This window comes from Pipra filicauda, unplaced genomic scaffold (assembly GCF_003945595.2).
Source record: "Pipra filicauda isolate LSUMZ 115617 unplaced genomic scaffold, ASM394559v2 scaffold59_size3379749_pilon, whole genome shotgun sequence".
Lineage (NCBI taxonomy): Eukaryota > Metazoa > Chordata > Aves > Passeriformes > Pipridae > Pipra > Pipra filicauda.
This window is the reverse complement of record NW_024104753.1, coordinates 242,106-263,357: the sequence shown is the minus strand read 5'-3', so window position 1 is coordinate 263,357 and position 21,252 is coordinate 242,106. Positions and strand designations below refer to the sequence as shown.

The 21,252-nt window shown below is 38.7% G+C and overlaps 1 protein-coding gene across 1 annotated transcript in view; it reads left to right on the top strand.

Moving 5' to 3' along the window:
• The first annotated feature begins 2,658 nt into the window (after nucleotides 1-2,658).
• LOC113982130 (multidrug resistance-associated protein 1-like) overlaps nucleotides 2,659-21,252 on the top strand; it is a 31,808-nt gene continuing 13,214 nt past the window's right edge. The window contains exons 1-15 of the mRNA XM_039387927.1: nucleotides 2,659-2,804; nucleotides 3,384-3,445; nucleotides 5,972-6,113; nucleotides 7,058-7,215; nucleotides 8,240-8,417; nucleotides 9,913-10,167; nucleotides 11,578-11,643; nucleotides 12,246-12,383; nucleotides 14,191-14,337; nucleotides 15,465-15,549; nucleotides 15,665-15,731; nucleotides 17,318-17,444; nucleotides 18,015-18,191; nucleotides 18,721-18,888; nucleotides 19,990-20,176. Coding sequence (XP_039243861.1) covers nucleotides 2,742-2,804; nucleotides 3,384-3,445; nucleotides 5,972-6,113; nucleotides 7,058-7,215; nucleotides 8,240-8,417; nucleotides 9,913-10,167; nucleotides 11,578-11,643; nucleotides 12,246-12,383; nucleotides 14,191-14,337; nucleotides 15,465-15,549; nucleotides 15,665-15,731; nucleotides 17,318-17,444; nucleotides 18,015-18,191; nucleotides 18,721-18,888; nucleotides 19,990-20,176 — 2,020 coding nt within the window. The 5' untranslated portion in view covers nucleotides 2,659-2,741. The remainder of the gene's footprint in view (nucleotides 2,805-3,383; nucleotides 3,446-5,971; nucleotides 6,114-7,057; nucleotides 7,216-8,239; nucleotides 8,418-9,912; nucleotides 10,168-11,577; nucleotides 11,644-12,245; nucleotides 12,384-14,190; nucleotides 14,338-15,464; nucleotides 15,550-15,664; nucleotides 15,732-17,317; nucleotides 17,445-18,014; nucleotides 18,192-18,720; nucleotides 18,889-19,989; nucleotides 20,177-21,252) is intronic.

The following is a 21,252-nucleotide window of genomic DNA, read 5'->3' as shown; positions in this document are numbered from 1 at the left end:
TTTAAAGAGAGAAATCACATTCCAGTAATTTTTAATTATTGAGAAATGTACAACATCCAACACTGTACACGTGTATTTTATTAGTAACAATCATAATGCTTTACCATGCTAATGACTGAAACACTTGAGGGCTCTAAAGGTTTTGGAAGAATCTGCCACCCATCCGTACTCCAGCAGCGGCAGCACACGTCTACTCCCTAGGGTGGCACTGTGGGAAGCACAGTTTCCCAGCCCCGTTTTCACATGGTTTTGTGGTTTCCTGCTAGTTCTCCACAGCTTGCTTTCAGTTTCACTCGGAGGAGAAGGAAATACCCCGTGGCCCACACACTTCTTCCCAGGGCTGTGTTTCTGTGTAATTCACGCTTCCGCTGCTAGGCCTGACAACAACAACATTTTCCTCCTGTCAGCAAGGGAAACCCTGAAATGTAAAACTGAATAGAGTGCCTTAAAATGTTGAAGTCCTCCCACAGGGTTCACACCCACTCACACATCGCTCTTTTCTGACCTATTTCTATATTTGGACTATGTATGTTGTGTGCATTTGGTACCCTACGGACTATAGGAATAAGCTGGCCACCTGCTGTGTTGTTCCAAGTTCAAACCTATAAAAACACTATACCTTATTGGAATGCCTTGCTCCACATTGACTTTAAAATTGGTTAAACCAGGTTTAAAAAACTTGCAGATATGCATGTCTTTGCACTAACTATAGGCACTGAAGTTAAATATGCTTATACAATACACAGATGAAGAAATGAAAGGAATGCCATGTTTGGTTCCCTTCATCATGGCTGGGCTTCGCGAACGAAGATTTGGGAAAGGTCTCTACCCACGTTTGTCACAAGCACGCTGGTGGCTAAAAAGGCCAATACGAGACAGGCACGTCTGATTGCAAAAGGCACAGTAGAAAGACTCCTTAGGCGGTAAATTCTGCAAGGCACAATTCTTTCTGCATTGCCTTTTCTCCTCAAGGGTGATCCTGCGTGCGTTCTCAAAAGCATCAGCAGCGTTATAGATGGTGTGTCTCCAGGTCTCCCGGTTGAAGGCCAGAGTAGACCAGTTATGATGATCAGTATGGACGAGGTTGAGATGTTGTTTCAGGGAGTCCTTGTATCTCCTCTTTGGGACTCCTCTCTTGCGGCAGCCGGTGGCAAATTCACCATAAAGCAGGATCTTAGGGAGGTGATGGTCCTTCATCCTGGAGACGTGCCCTGCCCATCGCAGCTGTGTTCTCATCAACATGGCCTCAATACTTGTGGCTGCTGCTTGTTCTAGAACAGATGTATTGGTCACATAATCTGACCAGTGGATGTTTAGGATTGTACGGAGACAGCGTTGATGGAAGCGTTCTAGGAGACGCAGGTGGTGGCAGTAGATGACCCATGATTCAGAACCATATAAGAGAGTAGACAACACTATGGCTTTGTAAACACTGATCTTGGTGCTTTTCTTCAAGTGTTTATTACACCATGTTCTTTTATGAATCTTTCTGAAGGCACTATATGCCTTTGTTAACCTGTTGTCTCTCTCTCCGTCAATCTGACTCATCCGAGGAGATGAGTCTACCTTTGGTTACCTTACACAAGGAATAACTGGCAGTTTAATCCTAAATCAGATTATGTCTCTGTTCTAACTTTGCCATGAAAAAATTGTCTCCTTTTTCCAACTATGCCAGTTGTAATAAAATAGATCAGTTTTATTTGCAAACATTCTGTGCTATTTTATAGTTTGTCAGTCTTTTAATTGCATTAGCCTTAATGTATGAACAATTAAACTCTTCAGAACTTCCTCTTCACAGAGTTAACAACTCAAGTTTCTGTTTCTCTAGATGCACCTTTTTTAGCACAACAGCACACAGTATAGAGTCCATTGAGTCAACAATTTATTTATTATCAGATGACTCAACGAATGCCTTCCAATTTATCCTCTTCCCGTATCAGAATCAAGCTGCAAATGTTAAGACTTCACAGATTCCCCCTGAATTGGCCCTTTCACATTCAAGTGAATGTGAAGTGCACCTGTTCAATGAAAGACCCCCTGAAAGAATGAGAAAATGGCTAAATTGTGACAATGACATTAGTACTGAAGATAACAAAAGGAGACAAAAAGAGGATGGCCAAAACCACAAGGAGTGCTAAGCCAAGAAAAAGACACACTAATACTGGATAACTAGATTCATCCTTTTTGTTTTCTATTTTTATTTGAGGGAAATGTTCATCTTAGAAAGTTTATTCAAAAAGGAATGTTAAAGGTTTATATTGTTTTCGAAATGTGTTATGCATAGAATCATAGAATATGCTGAGTTGGAAGGGACCCATCAGGATTACTGAGTCCAGCTCCTGGCCCTGTACAGGACAACAGAATCCCACCCTGTGCCTGAGAGCGTTGTCCAAACGCTCCTTTAACTCTGCCAGGCTTGGTGCTGTGACCACTTCCCTGGAGAGCCTGTTCCAGCGCTCAACCATCCTCTCGGCGCAGAACCTTTTCCTAGTATCCAGCCTAAACCTCCACTGACACAGCTCCAAACCATTCCCTCGGGTGCTGTCAGAGGTCACCAGGGCCCAGTAAGGATGGGGTTTATGCGTTCAGTGACAAGACGCTTGGGCTGGAATCCCGGCCGCGGGACTGGATGATGCTGATGCTGATGCCGAGCCAGCGGCAGCCACGCCCTCCCCGCTCTCTCCTTTTCTCCTCCGGCGGGTGGGGCTGCTGCTGTCAGATCCGGGGCGGCTGTGGGAGCTATGGCAGCCTCCCGAGGGAAGCGGGGCGTCTCCTACGAGCGGCTGAGCCCCACGGGCACGGAGGTGACGGGGCTGGCGCGGGGTCCAGGCGGGGAGGGGGTTCTCGGCGCTGCGGGGGACCCCGAGCGGCCACCGCCTCCCACGGCCGCTTCGAACCCGCTGGGATCTTGGGTGGGATTCCTGCCGGGGCTGTGCCCAGAAAACGCAGCTGATGCGTCCCGGGCGGTGTGTCCTTTGGATGGAGCTCTGCCACAGATAGGAACAGGCGCAGGATTTAAGCAGGGAATGCTGGTGACCAGGGCTTGCACTGTGTAAACACTCCGTGCAAACCGAAACCAGCAGGTTTGTGTTTGTCGGAGGGGGACTCGTTGTCGCGTGCTTTTTTTCTCGGGTTATCGTGTAGTCATTCGGCTCTTTACTGAAAGCACAAGAAGAATTTTTGTGGAAAGCGCCAGAGGAGCCCCGGGCAGCTCCCAGTTGTGTCGGTGGGCGTCCCACGGCACCTGCCCGAAAGGGCTGCACCTGCGTCCTTGGTCAGGAACTGTTTAAGGGGGTAATTGCCGAGGGACAGAATTTACTGCCTGGGTGTAAATTCTTTCAAGCATCATTGATACTTTTTCCCATGTTCTTTTTTTTAAACAGAAATACAACACTGAAGAGAATGTTTTTTTCTTCAGTAAATTAACATATTCCTGGTTTAACAGGTGAGAATTTAATAAACTGCTTGTTGCTGTTCATTGATGCTCAGACAATTGAAGACTGTGCCCTTACTTTCCACAATATCATTCTGTCTTGAGCCCGAGATTGCTGTTAGATTTTTGTGCAAAAATCAAAGTTGACAACATGTAGAGGTCGTATTCAAATCTATATTGTTTATACATAGTAACAGTCATTTTATACATTATCTAATGGCATTATTTAAAACATATTTTGAAAACTAAGCGCATTGTTCTTGTCACAACAGATAATACTTTTAGACAATGGGATATAAAAGGCCAGATTAAGCTATCCTTCTTTATTTGTTATCTTTTTTTATTTATTACCTGTCTGTGTAAAGTATGGCAGTATACAAATAAGATTTCCTTTATACTCCATGTGGTGATACAACTATCTAGATCTCCAGAAACAAATAGTCAGTAGTGCACGTAAGGTGTTTTCCAAGTAGCCGGTTTCATGCTCATTTTCCTCCCTCTTTTATGGCAGGTTGCAAGTTATAACTGTAGCTCACCTGCTCACATAGAATAGGAAGTCTCTCTGCTTCTTGGGAAATTTTCCACCAAAAAATAGGAACTGAAAGCTCAACTCTATCAAATCACGCAGCTTCCTGTCACTTAATATTTTGAGTGTTATTTCAAACAATTTCGTGTGTTATGTTTTGTGACTGTTACTAATTTTTAACATTTTTTTTCCTTGGAAAATGACTTGAGTCAGACATACACACTTCAAAAATCTGAAAGTGGGAAAAAACATATTTCTTGCTTTATTCAACATTCGTAATTTTAAGGAAAAACTGAAAATTATATTTGCTGTTAATAAGATGAGACAAAACATCAGATTGTTTCAAGGATTCAGAGTATTCACTTGAACTCTGGCCTTGTTGAAGTTATAGGAGTTCACCTTTGTTTTTCACCAATTCTTACATGCTACACCATAAATACAAATTTTCAGTTTTTCTAAGAAGTTGTGCAGCTTACTGAGTGCTTCTATATGACATTTATGTGTTCTTTATATTACAGCGTTTGCCCAAATTTTCAAGCTAGGCTGTCCTTTGTATATTTTAACCAATTTCACAATGTTTAAGAAAGGAAGAGAAGAAAAAAAAAAACTAAAAAAGGATTTTAGTTATTTAGCTATAAAGTATCTAGTTGCAGTTAAATTCATATTGTGAACATTAGATATGTTCCTTCTTAAACAGGATAAATTATGGCTCATATGTTCTCACCTTAAGTGCTTGCAATCAAAGTGAAGAAGTCTCAAATTTATTGTTGCATAATAAACCTGTAATCCTATATTATGTTTCTTTAGAAATCAGGCAATCTGAAGGTTATGGTTTAGTAGGTCTGTTTATCCTCTGGCAGCAACGAGTTTTAGAATTGAGATGCATTATGCAGAATTCTTGAACAACAGTTCCCACTTGAGTACCAATCAGTCTGCTTCCCTCACCTGTCTCAAAAGCTGGTTCTTTTAGTGGGAGACTGTGTTAATTTTTGCCTTAATTTATCATGCTTAAGACAAATTCACTTTGTATTAAGGTTACATCTTCAGTAGATGTTTGCATGGCCCCTGGGGTTAGTGAGGTCAACCTCCATCACAATTTCTCAACCTCCAAAAAAGCATTTCTGAGTCTTGTTTTGTGTCCTGTGATAAGCACAGTAGCACACACGGTAGCCCCAAGGCCAGCACTGGCACTGAGGGGCACAGGAATGATGCACACTGGGAGGGCACATGTGAGGAGATGGACACTGCTTGTGTTGCAGCCTTCAGGCAGGGAGATCCTCACCAGCTGGAAAGCATGAGAGCTGCCACTGACATTCTTAAGACCAGTTTTAGTTTTTGTTGACACTTAAGTGATTAAGAGCACTTTGTTAAAACAAAATTTCAGCAGCTGAAGGTCTGCTGCAAGGAAACTTCCATCGTACTTGTGCTGAAACCCAGTAGTTTAATGTTGTTACCTTGCTTAAAGAGGAGTTGCAGCAAGAGTCACCATCCCTGGAGGTATTCAAAAGATGGGTAGATGTGGCACTTAGGGACATCATTTAATGGTAGACTTGGTGCTGTTAGGTTGACTGTTAAGATCATCTTAGGATTTTTTCCAACCTAAAGGATGGATCCTGGAATTCAGTGATGACGCACTCCTGTGATAGAAATGACATTTCATTCCAGATCAGAATAATAAGTGGAGAATGATACTACACATGTCTGCTTATGAAGTAGTGTATTTTTCTGTAAAGAAATACGGGATCAGAAATGTAGACAGATTCTGAGGTACAAAGGTTCAGATGTGGCAATCTGCTTGGGTTCTCCTTAGTTCAGATGAATTTCAGTGTATTGAAGGTAACTGTAAATATGTTCCACTATTTAACCTGTGGCTTTTATAGGATTACATATAGTATTTTAATTATAGAGTTTATTTATATACACAAAATTATATAATTATCTTTTTGAATTATTAGTTCTGCTTGTTTTGTCTGTTGTATTTCAAGCTATCTAAATTAATTGCTTTCTTTCAGAGTGATATCTACAGGCTACAAGAAGCCATTGGAAAGGGAGGACCTGTTTGAACTCAATGAAAGTGATTCCCCATACAGTGTGTGTCCTAAGTTTGAAAAGCAATGGAGAAAAGAAATCCAGAAGTCTACCACAGGATTAATGGTACCTATAATTCTGAGAATAGGCAATATCTTTTTCCAAAGTTAAGGAGTCTGGAAGCTGGAGAAGATTTCAAAAATCTTGTTTATTGAACAGCCTACATTTTGTAGGGCACAGAGGCCCCTCGGTGTTGGGATCAGTGATCTCTAGTGTGGCTGTAGAATTTTCAGACCTACCTCTTAGAATGATATCCTGTTCCATTTCAACATTTCAAGTGATGAGGAATCTACTGTGACTGGAATGTACAGTGACTTTTAGTTGTTGATGAATTCCTGTATTACCAAACTGTCCAACTCATTTCTCTCTGAACTTCTCTGTTTCCCTATGTCTTGTCTTTGCATCTGTATTTCAGATAGCAGGAGAGTCTATGAGCAGCTTGTTTATTTCTAGACACTGGCTTACAGAACACACAAACCAGGCTTCAGTTTTCTTTAATTTCAACAATATTGAGTTTTACAGATACTTACATTATTATGTAAATCCTTGACAGTTTCAGTCACAGTTACTATTTTGTTGTTGTAGTTCCAATGCAGTTCCAGTGTAGTTCCAAGCTCTGTAATGTTAGGAAGTTTATCCATGATGAGGACCTCACCTGTAAGTCCAGTAAGAGTGTGGCTTTTGCTTTTTTACTGATGAGTCCTGCAGAGTCTCATCTTACTGCATCTCATCAGTGTTTTTCTTAGCTATTTGTGCATTTGCCCTTCTTTCCACTGATTATATAAATCCCCAAACCCTTTCTACTGGAGCATTCAAAAGTATTTGCCAATAAGGATAACTTTAAATTTAGAAACTGTTTTTATTATCTGAGTAATCTGAAAAAAAAAATCCTGTTATCATTATTATGGTGTTAGATGGACACTTTAATATTACATATTTTATATTGTAATGTGAGTGAAGTTCAAAAATATTTTTTCTCTTAATTCTGTATATGTTTTGTAATCTTGCAGGCTTCTTACATCCAAAGAATGCTATTGAAGAAAACAAGTTTCCATAAACCGTCTTTGATTTTACCATTATGGCAAACATTTAAATATTTATTGATTAAAGTTGCACTTCTGAAAGTTGCAGCTGACGTTCTGGCTTTTATGAGTCCACAAATAATGAAGTGAGTTTTTCATGTGTTTTACTTTATTTTCAAAGAGCAACAGTAATAATAAAGGGTTACCAGTATCAAAACCAAGCTAAGCAACAGCTTAGATGTGTAAAGATTTTATCTTCCCCCTCCATAATTACCTAAAAATGATTTAATGGGGGAAAGGTCAAAGCAATCAGAAATTTTATAGCTAAAGAAGAGAAAAAACCAACAGAAGTTCCACAATATTGTATGTAAGTAGTTTATATGCATAAGTAAAAAATCAAGGGACTACAAGTATACCAAACCTTCCTGCTTTTTTGTCATTGTTTTTCCACCTCTACTTTTAAAAAACTCACTTAAATATATAAATATATAGAGAGCTTCAGCATTTAATGAAAACTGCAATTATTCTACTATCATATTGTTGGTACCATGAAGTTCCAGTGAGATTGGTACCAAGTGGTTTTTAGAAATTGTGCTTACCACAGAGGTGTTAAGAATTGATCAAACACTTGGGTGTTTATGAAGAAAAGACTTAATGAACAGAATTATCATTAACCTTCAAACTATACCCTGAATCAGTGTAATCGTGAACCAAATGGTTGACTATAAAATCTGTTTGAAGATATCATGGTTGATGGTTATTTAAAATAATCTTTTAGTAACACAAAAATCGGAATTTTCCTCTAGAGTTTTTTTCTATCTCACTTTCATGTTTGGTAGTCGCAACCTTTCTAAGTACAAATATCTAATTATTTTTTCATTTTTTTCTTTTATGAAATTATTTTCTTTTATTCTTTGTTTATACTCCATTTTCAGAGAAGTTAGCAATAGCACATGTCTAGATTTATATCTGAGAATTGCTTCTAAGCTAACAAATTGAAAAACACAGATAAAACCTGCCATTTTTATCATATTTTGTTGTGACCTTCCACCATATCTGAACCCAAAATAGCCTCAATTAAACAAGTTGCCAGTATCTCAGTTTACTCTTTTTATTGTTGGTTGTTGACTTAATGGGCAGAATTTAAAATTCATTTTCTTTCATTTTCAGAGCAATGATAATGGCCAGTGAAAGTCAGCCTAGCTCGTGTTGGAGGGGTTGTGGCTATGCTGTTGCCCTGTTTTTTGTAGTTCTCTCTCAAACTCTTCTCCGTCAGTTATACCTACGTAACAACATGCTTACTGCAGTCAAAATCAAGACTGCAGTTGTTGGCCTGATATACAAAAAGGTAATCCTGTGTTCTTCTACCTCTCTTTCAAAACAAAACCTAAAACATACCCATAGTGTTCAAAGACAGTGTGCTTACCAGCCTGATCAAAACACAGGATGCGATACACTTGGTGACAGGATAACAGACTGAGGTTATTTTTTGATGGTTGTTTATTTATAATAATTTGGAATTTCAGCAGCATTTCTGTTGTAAGACTCTGATCCTGAAATTACATACTTTTTGTCAGCCACGTGTACAGACATGATATTGGAGATAGATGTAGAAACTGCATTCTATTTTGGTTATGAGTTAATTTCCCAAATTTACTGAATGACATGAGCAAACTGTTTAGGTTGGATGTCTGGGAAAAAGTAAAGGTATAAATGATCACAGTTGTTGCTATATAGTAGCAGTGAATATGAGAAGGTGAACTTTGCCACTCTGTCTCCTTTCAAGGTTACAATTTCCGCTGATTTTAGTGAAATTGCTTTTGAGTTGAATGCCCAGTAGTTTCGTTGGTTTTCAGATGTTTCCACCACTGTGGAAATCTATCTGTAGCTTAATTCACTGAGCATTAGCTGATTTAATAAGATACAGAGCGTTACCTACAAGAGATGCAAATGCAGAAGTAAAAGACATTGTCTGATCTGCTAAACTTAAAAACGTTTATTGTCCTGTTATTACGAAGGATTTGAGATAAGACTGGTTTCTCAGGGCTGCACCTTTAGTTTATTTTGTTATAAACATGGTACGTGGGTATTTTTACTGCAGTATTTAACTATTAAGCATAAGCTAAGGAAGGAAATAACCAAAATCTGAGCTAAATTACTGTCTTTGTTAATTTAAAATGCAGTCTCTTTTTGAAGAGTCAAACTGATTTTTTGACATAGGCTGCTCAGGTATTTTCTGAACCAGTACACAGAATTTTACTGATGACTTGCAAATGAATGCAATAAAGGAGTTAATTCTCTCATCTCACATTCAAGATGTGTCAGTGCATCAGGTCATGGGCAGGAGAATAGAGACCTCAATTGGAGTAGGCATATCTTCTGGGAAGTTTTCTCACTTACAGAGTAGAGATACAGCCTCTTCCTCTCTCTGAGTAGTGTTGATTAGTGAATGTCAGGTCAGGGCTGTATTTGACACATGGGGTGGATGGTGGAGTGCAGCACTGCCTTGTTGCATGCAGGAGTTGGAGGTGAGACAGTGGAAAAATGTGAGGCATTAACAGGGAGTGAGAGCATGTGTGTGTGAGTTTATCTGGGTGTCAGTCCCGAGACACAGGGGACTTGTGGTATCTGCCTGCCACGCTGGAATGATACCTGTGCTTGCTGTGAAGCCTGTTGATGCTGGTGCCTGCACTGGGAGATTCTAAGCCAGGCCACAGCTGAGGCTTTCTGAGCCCTCTTTTGGCCGTGGTGCTATAAAGAGTTGCAAGTCTGTTTCACCAAGTTCAGCTTTGCTCCAGTTATTGTCCTCTTAGCAATGTGACCTCTGTATTTTCCGGTTGCAGGCCTTAACTTTAGCAAATTCCTCACGACAAAACTATACAACTGGGCAAATTGTTAACCTGATGTCAGCAGATACTCAGCAGCTCCTGGAGATGGCTGTCACCGTGAACCAGTTGTGGTCAGTACCTTTTCAGATCATCGTGGCTGTCGTCTTCCTCTGGAAGGAACTTGGCCCCTCCGTCCTGGCAGGTGTTGCACTGCTGCTTTTGGTTATACCTGTAAATGTGCACATTGCAGCCAAAGTAAGAAGGCTGAAGGTGAGATATTTGAATAAGCACTGTAATTAAGTTGTCATAAAACAGTATTAGAATAGTACTGGTACGTCTAAGCTAACCTGCAGACAAATAAACTGTGCCAAGCTGCAGCTCCTTTTCAGTGAGGGGGGCGAAGTGTAGCTGCAGAAGCCAAGCCATTTGTTTGATAGCTAAACTGGTGTGTAGGTTGGATACCTAAATTTTCATTATTCTGAAACAACACTTTTGTATTACTAAAAATCACTGTATGACTCAATGTAGGAGACAGCTATGGGTTTTTTAAAATATTACATGAGCTAATTCCATTCAGTAAGGGATTTTGTAGGATTATGGCCCTCTTCAACTTTTATTATTCAGACTAAGCTGCTCAGTAAAAATTTAGCATGTTCTCCTGAGGTTATGGGAATTCCCCTGGAGGTACTGTGTGTGTTCTGACTTCTTTTATGCTTCTCTGATGCTACAGATCTCTTGGCACTGTATTGCCTGTTACTATTACAATTTCTGTGAGCTCCACTGGAATAAATACTACAACCTTAAGTTTTGCATTGCTTTCAAGGCAATTAGTTGTCTTATTCTGCCTCTGATGGTGCAACATGCAATGAAGACTGTCCCCATTAATTCTTTTTTAAGGCTGTGACAGTTTAGAGACATTGAAAAAAAAACAAAAACCCTCTCACCTCTTTTGCAGGTGAGGTGCAGCAGCTGCATATGTACTTAGATCCCTCCTGTGACATGAGAGAGAGAGGAAATACAAAGGACAATAAAATCATTCTGTCTCAAAGTTTTCAACTTGTTATTATGTATGAATAAGACTCCAAACAGTAAAGAGGCTGTTAATGAGTATTTTTGAAATGTCAGATGCAGAAGAGCCTGAGTGTAGCATAAGAATGAGAAGGATTTCTGGGTTTTTGTTTCTTTTAATAACAATGTATTAATCAGTAACAGAGGAAATTTTCTTCCGAATTCATGTGTATATACATATATATGTATGCAGTGTTTTATATTCATATGTTACATAGATATTCATGTGTGTGTGTGTTTAGTGTTACACTATATTACTATTGAGTCTGTATTTACCTGCTTAGCAATTTTGAAGATTAAAAAATATTACCATTCATGAACACCCTGGGAACTGCAAGCCTATTAAGATTTTAATTCAATGGAAAGAAAAATAAACTGGACAAGAATTGAAATGTGCATTTAAGCTATTTTAGGGTAAAATAGTTATTTTAATGTATTTAACCCCATCTAATTTTTTTTTACCATATCTATCTGAAACTGGTATAACTGCAGCGCTAATGTGTTTTTCAGCAAGGTAAAAATAGCATAAAAGTGTCTTCAGTGTACTGCATATTTTACTTTCCAAATGCATTTGTTTTTTCAAAAATGAAAACATTACTGTCTTTTAACCAGAAAAGCCAAATGAAGTATTCAGATCAACAAGTCAAGCTACTAACTGAAATATTACATGGAATAAAGGTAATGACACAACTAATAAGGGCTTTGGTTTTTTTTTTTTTTAGTTAGGTTGTAAAGGTAGTAACTTGTTTTAAAAACTTAGGTTTTATGAGTAATGTTTCAGCTAACAATGGTAAAAGGTTAAAGAGAAAATGTTTTAACATAATGTGCTTAAAGGGTTTTTGAAAAATATTTATTGGTTTAATTTGATTTGAAAAACTCACTATCCATAATGCATTCATTTTAGTACCACATTTTTAATGAAAAAAAATGTTAATAGATGTCTTAAAATACTTAGCAGAGTGGGATTGTAGCATAGAAGAAAAGCACTTTTAAAAGTTGTCCTATTTTTGTTATTTATCCTGTTTTGAAACCAGCTCATCCTTTATGATACATAAGGGACACTTTGAAATCTGAAGAATTAAGAGTGACTAAAGTATATTTCCCATAAGAACAACCTAATTTAAAATTATGTCTGGTCCTGATTTTCTTTGTAAAACATTCACATTTTTCTAGTTTGTCATTGCTGAATATTTGAAAATGACACTTGGAGATTAGGTTAATTTTTGAAGCCTGGTCGCTGCTTTTTTGTTTTATTAAAGTATGTCTGTTTGATTGTCTAGATCCTGAAACTTTATGCATGGGAACCTGCCTATCAAAGGAAGATCTTGAGCATTAGAGAACGTGAAATGGATGTTCTGAAGTCATCTGGATATCTGACAGCTTACTCCATGCTGACCTTGACATGTATTCCTTTTATGGTTGGTTTTATAAAAATATTAATTCATGCAGGACTGTTTCTCAAGTTCCCTGTTGCTTTAGTAGCTGACTGACCCACAAATGTTGCCTCCCAATACCTCAAAACATTAAATTTTCACCACAATATAATTGATTCCCAGGTTATGATAGTATGTATATGACTAGAGAAGAAGGAGAGAGATTATGAATTGACCAAGGTTTTAAAGATCTCCGTTAGTAAGTCAGAAACCAAATCCAAATCTTCTGAATCTCTTGTCGCTGTTTTAATTATACTGTTTCTGTTGCATAGAACTCAACTCTCTATGGGTTTTAAGGGAATGTATTTTCTGTATTTTTTAGCTATCCCCTCTCAAACACTAAAACTCTTAATACATGAAAAAGAAAAAAAAAATATGAACAAAATTCATCCTAGCCTTGTTTCAGTGGAATTCTATCAGGAGTGCATTCAGATCTTTGGATCCCTCTGTTAAACTCTATTGGAAAGTAAATGGAGACTTCAGGGCCTTGGGATGACTGATTAAGGGATCAGGAGCACAGTGTTCTCCTCTGTCCTTCCAGTTGCAGGGCATGATAAGGGAAGAAGCAGGATGAGCAAACTCCAAGCCTAGTGTCACCAACAGAATTTTGGATTTTTGGATTGTGGTTTGATCTATACAACAGCAGGCCCTACTGGCAACAGATGGGGTGCACGTGTCTCAAAGCAGGGAAGGATCTTTGTACAGGAGTTAGAGGGGATCACTGAGAGGGCTTTAAACTAGATTTGAAAGGGAAAAGGGATAAAACCAGGCTCACTAAATAATCTCCATGGGAATGCTGTGGGTAATGGTGTCAAAGGCTTTGCTGAAAGAAGGAATTCCTAAAGGTGCAGGAACAGGACATCCTCATGTACTGAAAGATGAACTGTAGAGAGGAGGCTGACCTGGCTGAACAGAGAGCTTTGGAAGAAGGCTCAGGCAACTTAGGAGGACTGGAAGGATGTCATGAGGTTGTGCAGGGAGAAAATAAGAAGGCCCAAGACCCAACTAGAACTTATCTGTCTACTGCTGTAAAAGACAATAAAAAGTGTTTCTATAAATAGATCAACAACAAAAGGAGGGCTATAGAGAATCTCCACCCTTTACTGGATGGGAAAGAAACTTAGTGACAAAGACTGAGGAAAGACTTAGGTACATTTACTGTCTTCTTTTCCTCAGTCTTCAATAGTGTAAGACCAGTTGTGCTTCAGGTACCCAGGCCCCTGAGCTGGAATACAGGGACAGAGAGCAGAATGAAGCCCCCATAATCCAAGGGGAAATGGTCAGTAACCTGCTACATCACTTAGACACTCCCAGGTCTGTGGGGCTGGATGGGATCCACCCAAGGGTACTGAGGGCTCTTGGAAGTGCTCAAATATGACACCCATTTACAAGAAGGGTCGGAAGAAGGGTCTGGGGAGCTACAGACCAGTCAACCTGACCTTGGTGTTGGGGTAGGTCATGGAGTTGATCATCTTGAGTGCAGGGCAACCAGGGGATTAGGCCAAGCCAGGACGGCACCCTGAGATGGGAAAGTTGTTTCATGTAGTTTAATGTGTGTCTGATTGGGTCAAACACAGTAGCCATGTTTTTAGTTCACTAAAATTGTAGTATTTCTGCACTCAGAATTGCAGCTATGCATTAACTTCTGTGTGCAGCAGTTACAGAGTCCGTGTTTATACACGAGCAGAAATGGGATCTTCTAAATGAAAACAAAACCAGTATCTGTGTATACATTTTAGTTGTAATGTGATTTTGCTTCTTAATATATCGTTTTCATATTTTTATTGAAAAGGTCTTACTGGCTACGTTTGGAGCCTTCTTTCATCTGGACAAAGAGAATGTTTTAACAGCAGCTAAAGTGTTTACATCTATTTCTTTATTCAACATTTTGCGACACCCTTTGTTTGATTTACCCTCTGTGATCTCTGCTGTGGCCCAGGTAAGTGCTATAAAAGGCTAATTTTGTATTCTCTCATGTTTCAGCCATTTCTAGGAGCGATGAATTAACTTAATTATTTTAAGTTACATTTTATTGAGGTGAAACTGCACAGTATTTTTATAGAATGCAAAGCGTGAAGGCTGTTTAAGGGATGTCTCTCATTCTTTTAAGTACAATGAAAATTGGGTAGCACACCTAATCCTGACTGAGCTTTCTGTTTCTTGCTTTCCTTCCTTCAGTGGACTAGACTCAACTTCTGCTCCTACTCTCTCAACTTCTCTTCCTCATAGAAGATAAAATGTGAACAATTTGAGCTGCACTTGGTTAAATCACTGAGCCACTGTTGTATATTGGAGCTCTTGGTACCAAGTAGGGGAGACCCATTGTGGACTCTACTATTCTGGTTTTGTCAAGTCACCACTGAAGAAAGTGGAGAAAAAAGGAGTAGAGCTGCTGAGGATCCCATATCAGCAACCTTCAGGCCTAATGGTACACCAGTAGTGTTGCCACCTGAGTTGGGAACTTCTAGCTTTTAATACTCTGTTTTTTATTATGGGTGTATCTCATGAGCTGCTCATGAATGTACTAGGTCACAGCTTGTACACAACTCAGCCTTTTTAAGGGAGGGGACCACTGGGAGCAGTTATTCATCCTGATTTGATTTCATTTATGATTAGCCTTTTACTTTCCCAGTTGGTTAACTTCTAGTAGCTTAAAAATAAGCCTAAGTTAATGTCACTTTGTCACAGCAGTGATGGACATCTCATGATGCACTCACAGTAAAATGTCTTTCTTCATTCTATGGAGAGACTTACTGTGCACTGTTTCTTAACAGAAAAAAAAAAGAAAAAAGCTAAACCACAGGTTTATGCAAACAAACTAATTGAGTCAGAGGAACTGGACATTCAAGGATTAAATGTATCTTCAAACACTGCCTTATTGATCACTTTAGATTCTGTAGTACTTTAAGGAAAATGTTTTTGAAATACCTAAAACACCTTTTTTGTCTGTCATTAAATAAGATGAGGAGTCTGTCTTTCCATATTATCTAGAACTTTTAAAATATTATTTAAAAATATAGGGATCACAGACATATTATAAATATTGTATATATGTTCATTTTGTAGACCAGAGTTTCTCTGAGCCGTTTAGAGGATTTTCTGTTTGCTGAGGATCTTAACCCCGAGGATGTCAGTACAAACTACAGTGGAAGTAAGCAGTAGTTATTAATTTTCAATTGGTCATGATTTTATATGGAAGATTATTAAGAAACTCAATTGAGGGGATGGATTAGCAAGTCTTTGCTCTATTTTCTTTGCTGCAACAGATCATGCTGTTGGTTTTATTGGTGCTTCTTTCCGCTGGGAGAAAAATGGCCTGCCAATCTTGAAAAAGTAAGGTATTTTTTACTTATTTTTACGATCTCCTTTGGCAGAATGTGATGTCTGTAGAGATTTTGGTCAGGTTAAATGTATTCTGATTCAGATTAATTCATGATGTTACGTACCAAAAAGAACATAAATTATTGTTTTCAGAGTTTCCCACATGATCAGTGTGCTCTGGAAAGTCAGATCTGACCTAGTCTCCCTGATGCTCCCAGAGGAACCTCATGAAAGTGCATGTTCCCCAACACTGAACTGTATAACTTTTATGGGAAACCCTCCCCTCCCCTCTTCTTCCCTCCCCTCCCCTCTTCTTCCCTACCCTCCTCTTTCTTCCTTCTCCTCAGTTTCCACAAGGGAGATTTAATGGCAATCAGTTTTTTAACTGCAACAAATCTTTAGCTGTACCAATTTTCCCTGATTTGCATTTTGGGGAGCATTCATTAACTGGGAAGATGCCCTTTTGTTGGTGTAGCATTTTGTGTTGCCTACAAGTAAGCTAAGGTAGTTTACGCATCCTTGCATTGAATATTGATCTGAAAATTGGGCTGTGGCTTCTTTTGGAAAAAGCAAACAAGCAAAAAGTTTGCTTTTCTCAGAGTGGTCCCTCTTGCCTGAAAACACCCCTCATTTTTTTTGTCATTTCTTAACAAGGTATTTCTTAGGTGTAAATTCAGCTATGCCTAATGAACACATTGGAGGGTTAGTAAGGACCTGGCATAACCAAACCCTGGGGTGGAATGGATAACCTATTTGATAAATACAGCTGTTTAATGTTACTAAAAGTTGATAAGCACAGCTGTTAAATGTTACTAAGGAGCTGAAGAGGTTAAAACCCACACAGTCTAACCATCTCACCACACTGTCTGCCCTGTTCCTCTCAGGGTTGGGGTGTTGAGTGTCCACATCTCAGCCACCAAAGCCTTCAATATAGTGTCCAGTCGTGAGCTGCCTTCAGCATCATATACAGACTTCATTAAAGTCTGGGTGTCTGGGTACAGTCTTTCTCTACCTCAGTTGTGTTTCCAGCTGTAGTCTGAAGGGACTATGCTTATTGTAGCATAAGGCCTTCAAATCAGAGCATACTTGGATCCAAATGGAGAATATGGAGTACAGGTACTGCATCTTGTATGGTAAAGTTTATGTTTTTTTGACAGCAAAATACACTGATTCTGAAGGGCAGCTTTTATTCACTCAAATAGCTATTTTTTTTTTCCCTGAGAGGGATCACATACTGGCTACAGTAGATTCTCCATGAGAGGTCCAGCAGTTGATGGTCAGCGTAAGGTGGAATGTGAACCACAGGCCTGAGAAGAATACAGTATGACCACTTACTGTTTAGTGATCCACTTACTCCCATTTGATTTAATTGTGACCAGATGAAAGCACAACCTCTAACTTGAGTCAAATAAATTTATCCTTAAAGTCATCAGTACAGTTCTCAAAACAGTACATAGTAAAAAGATGTGCAAACTGAAGTACTAATTTCTCATAGTTCTAAGGGTAATACAGTCTTTCTTTCTTACGATGGCTACAACCCACCCATGATGGAGTATTTACAGAGAGGATAACTAATTTTTCTTCCTCAATATTTCCAGCTTGAGTGTCAAGATTCCTGAAGGCTCTTTAGTTGCTGTTGTGGGACAGGTTGGATCTGGGAAGTCATCTTTTCTTTCTGCTGTTCTTGGAGAAATGGAGAAACTTGAAGGAACAGTTCAGAGAAGAGTAAGATTGTCTGTCTGTGTCCCCCTGCCCTGCACACTCCTCAATACCTAAATTAAGCAGAACTGATTAATAGATTTTCAGAGGGCATGTAGCTTAATGTAAAAGAATATTTCAGAGCATTTCCAGTTATGGTTCCTATCCCTTAATCTTAAACTTTAAAGCTGACGTGTTCCACAGCATGTTATATAAAAATACAAACAATCAAACTGTATTTTGATTTCTACTCAACACAGACGTATTTTGCTGCATATAAATATTACAATGGATGCCTGTTTGTCACTCTGATCTTTCCCTGGAACATTTTACTCCACATATGTCCCAGCTCTGTCTGTTTTATTTGAAGTCATATGGGTTTTTATAATAATGATAGGTGAGCTGTCATACAGTAATATTCAACAGATTGCTTTTATTACCTGACTTAATAAAAATTTTAACAGTTTAATAATGCTCAAGTTTTGGAAGGAATTTCTTGTTACTTTGAGGCAAAGCTAGAATTTCAAATTTATTTTTAAATGCTATTTTGTATGTTCACACAGCTCAAATAAAAAAATGGTTTCCAATTCTTTTTAGGGTTCAGTGGCTTATGTTTCTCAGCAAGCTTGGATTCAAAATGACAGTTTACAGGAAAATATTCTCTTTGGTGCGGATCTAAACAGGCCATACTACAACCTTGTTTTAGAGTCTTGTGCTTTACTGCCAGATTTGGAACAGTTACCGGATGGAGACCAAACAGAGATTGGAGAAAGGGTGAGAATTTGAGGTGTCAGAAATAATGCAGTAAGAGAAGTTATGGCTTTATGGTTTTTATATATTATCTGTTGGATAATTAACAGTAATGACTAATCAGTACTCAACCAACTACATCTAGCCCATCTCCTTACTTAGCTAACTTACTCTGAACTTCTGTTGAAACTCTGAACTCTTCTTAATTTTTGAAATGGCTCTTTTCTATACAGATGTTTGTGTCAGCCCTGTCCTGTTTTCTGGGGATTTCCTCTATACTGTAAAATGTCTGTATGACTAAATAAAAGTTACTGTTTAATTTTCCAAAGTACCTTGCATTTGCCTATTTTGGAGTGGGAATAATAAACAGAGCCCAAACTTTGCTCTAATTATTTGAAAATCCAAATGTTGCCTTTCTGTTTTCATATGTAGTATAAAATCTACTTTGCTTACCTGAGAAAAATAGAGAGATGACACTGAGTATGATACACTGGTCTTCTTTAGTATTTCATATTTAAATGTGGATTATTTTGACTTTGCTTTCTTTTCTTAGGGTGTCAATATAAGTGGAGGGCAGAAGCAGAGAGTGAGCCTTGCTAGAGCTGCGTACAGCGATGCTGACTTGTATCTCCTGGATGACCCCCTGTCTGCTGTAGATGTACACGTTGGAAAACATCTTTTTGAGAAGCTAATTGGCCCTTCAGGTCTCCTAAAAAGCAAGGTAAAGTAGGATGGCTTCCTTTCTATCAACGGCTTTGTACAATACAGCAAACATGGTAAAAGTCCCAGTCCAATCTGCAGAAGTTCATCTCTTACCTGATATGTTGATGAAAATTATTCGGAATAAAGAGGCTGAATAAAAAGCAGAGCTGATTGTGCCAGTTTAAAGCCTATTGGGTAGACATAGCACAGACTGAAGAATGTGGGAATCTGAAAGACTCATATAATAGTTGCTCATCTCTTCTTTACTGTCAGTTTTTGAGGAGTGCCGTGGTGTGCACATGGAAGGCAGGGCAGAGCCCTTTGTGGTCACACATGATGCCTCACTGCAGCAAACAGATTATAGCCAGTATAGGTTATAGAAAGAAAGGCTTCTTGTTGGACAAAGAAGTTCCTAGGGGAAGGTGGAATCTGAAGGAATAGATTCTCCCATTTGAAAACTGTTGATGTGGGAAGGTAAAATAGCTTGTAAAAATCTCTCCTCAGTGTTGTGTATTAGTACACAACAGATTATTCCTGCTGGCTGCTGCCTGCAAAACACATATATTAACATGAAACACTTACTATTGTGTCTACATTTGTTGCTTCATAAATGTCCTTCACTTTACCTCTCTCCCTTCTCCCTTTTCTTAGTCTACCTGCTCGATGTATAAGTATTTATACATTGGTTGTAAGTATTTGGCAGAGGCAAGAGCTCTAGTAATGGTAGGCTTCTAGGCAGATTTTAATATTGAGGCTATCATAACTACATTGTAGTACATTAAAACCTGTAGTATCTAGGTGTTTTTTCTACAACCTAATCTAAACCATTCCTGAGCAGGGAACAGGTAAGAAACATTAAGGATTAGGAGCCAGGTAAATACAAGTAACAGCAAATAGCAATAAGCTTGGAGTTTAACATTGCAATCGACAATTAAAAGAGTATTATAGTAAAGTAGTCAGTAAATAACAGCAATAATAATAATGATAATAATAAAGTAGACAAATAAATGGGCAAAATCACAGAAGAATGACATTATACCATTCCAGCAATCATAACTGAATGTCTGCTTTTAGTACATGTTTATATTTACATGGCAAAATGGAAAACATTGTGTTTCAGACTCGTATATTGGTGACCCATAATCTCACAGTCCTGCCTCACACTGATCTTATAATAGTAATGGAGGAGGGCAGAATAAGTCAAATGGGGACCTACCAAGAACTCATTTCAAAGAGAGCTAATTTTGTTGAGCTTGTTCAAAACTTCGGTGCAGAACGTACAAGTGAAGAGACAACCCCAGTGGAAGGTGAGAGAATTTTTATACAGTGTTTGCTTAGTATTTTTACTTTTCATTGCAGCTTCTCAAAATATTCCTCCTGAAGAATTGCTGGAACATATAGAGCGTTCCTGTCTATGTTTTCCTATAGAATTACAGTTTATAAATTGAAAAAAATTCTGACTTTAATGTCTTGAGACCAAATGTTATGATAAAGCCACCTTATGCAGCTAGTTTCAACTTTTCCATAGTGTATTAGTCACCATGTAAAGTTCCATGATTCTGCTAAGGATTCATCACCTAATAAGTAACTTATGGACATTTCAAATTAATCTTGCAGTGTCAATGATTTTGCCCTGTTCTGTATTGGATAATTCCCATTTCCATCACCTTAGACTGCTGTAATCACAGAGCACGGCAGGAGGGGCAGGAGAATATGGTCCACTTGTAGCAGAAAAAAATTCATTAAACTTTTACTACTCTTATTAAATACTTCCATCCAACAAGTAGACAGTGTAAATAAATATTGCATAATCCCTTAAAAGCGCATGCAGTCATTCACGTGGATTGGGACTCAGCTTACCTCTGTACCTGAGTTGTTCAATGTGTGCTCTTCATGGAGCTGTGGGAAAGAAGTAGGTACATTGACCATTCAGTCTGACCTGTTTACATAATGTACTTCAGGAGGAGATTAATGATGGTTCTTTAATTTTGAGAGAAGAAATCTATCCAAATGAACGGAAGAGTCCTATAAGACCTAAGTGACTGCAGATGTTTATAATGCTGGTTTCCAGTTATCTTAGCAACTCTAAATTGAGCCTCTACTGACCCTGTACTGGAGCCAGTGCTCTGAAACATTTGCTGGGGTTTGATGGAGAGGAGTGGAAAGACAGAACAGCAAATTTGCAAAAGGCAGCAATGGGCAGTCTCGTGTTAGCTCTGTTGGGATGACAGTGTGAAGTAGCCCTGTAAGGAAACATCCACTATTCACAAAAGGTAATAAAGAGAGGGGAGGGGAAACAAAGTCATGGGGAAAAGAAACAGCATACACTGTGTTGTGATGCAAAATTGTACAGCAGAGGTACACTCAGCAGGAGGGCTGGATG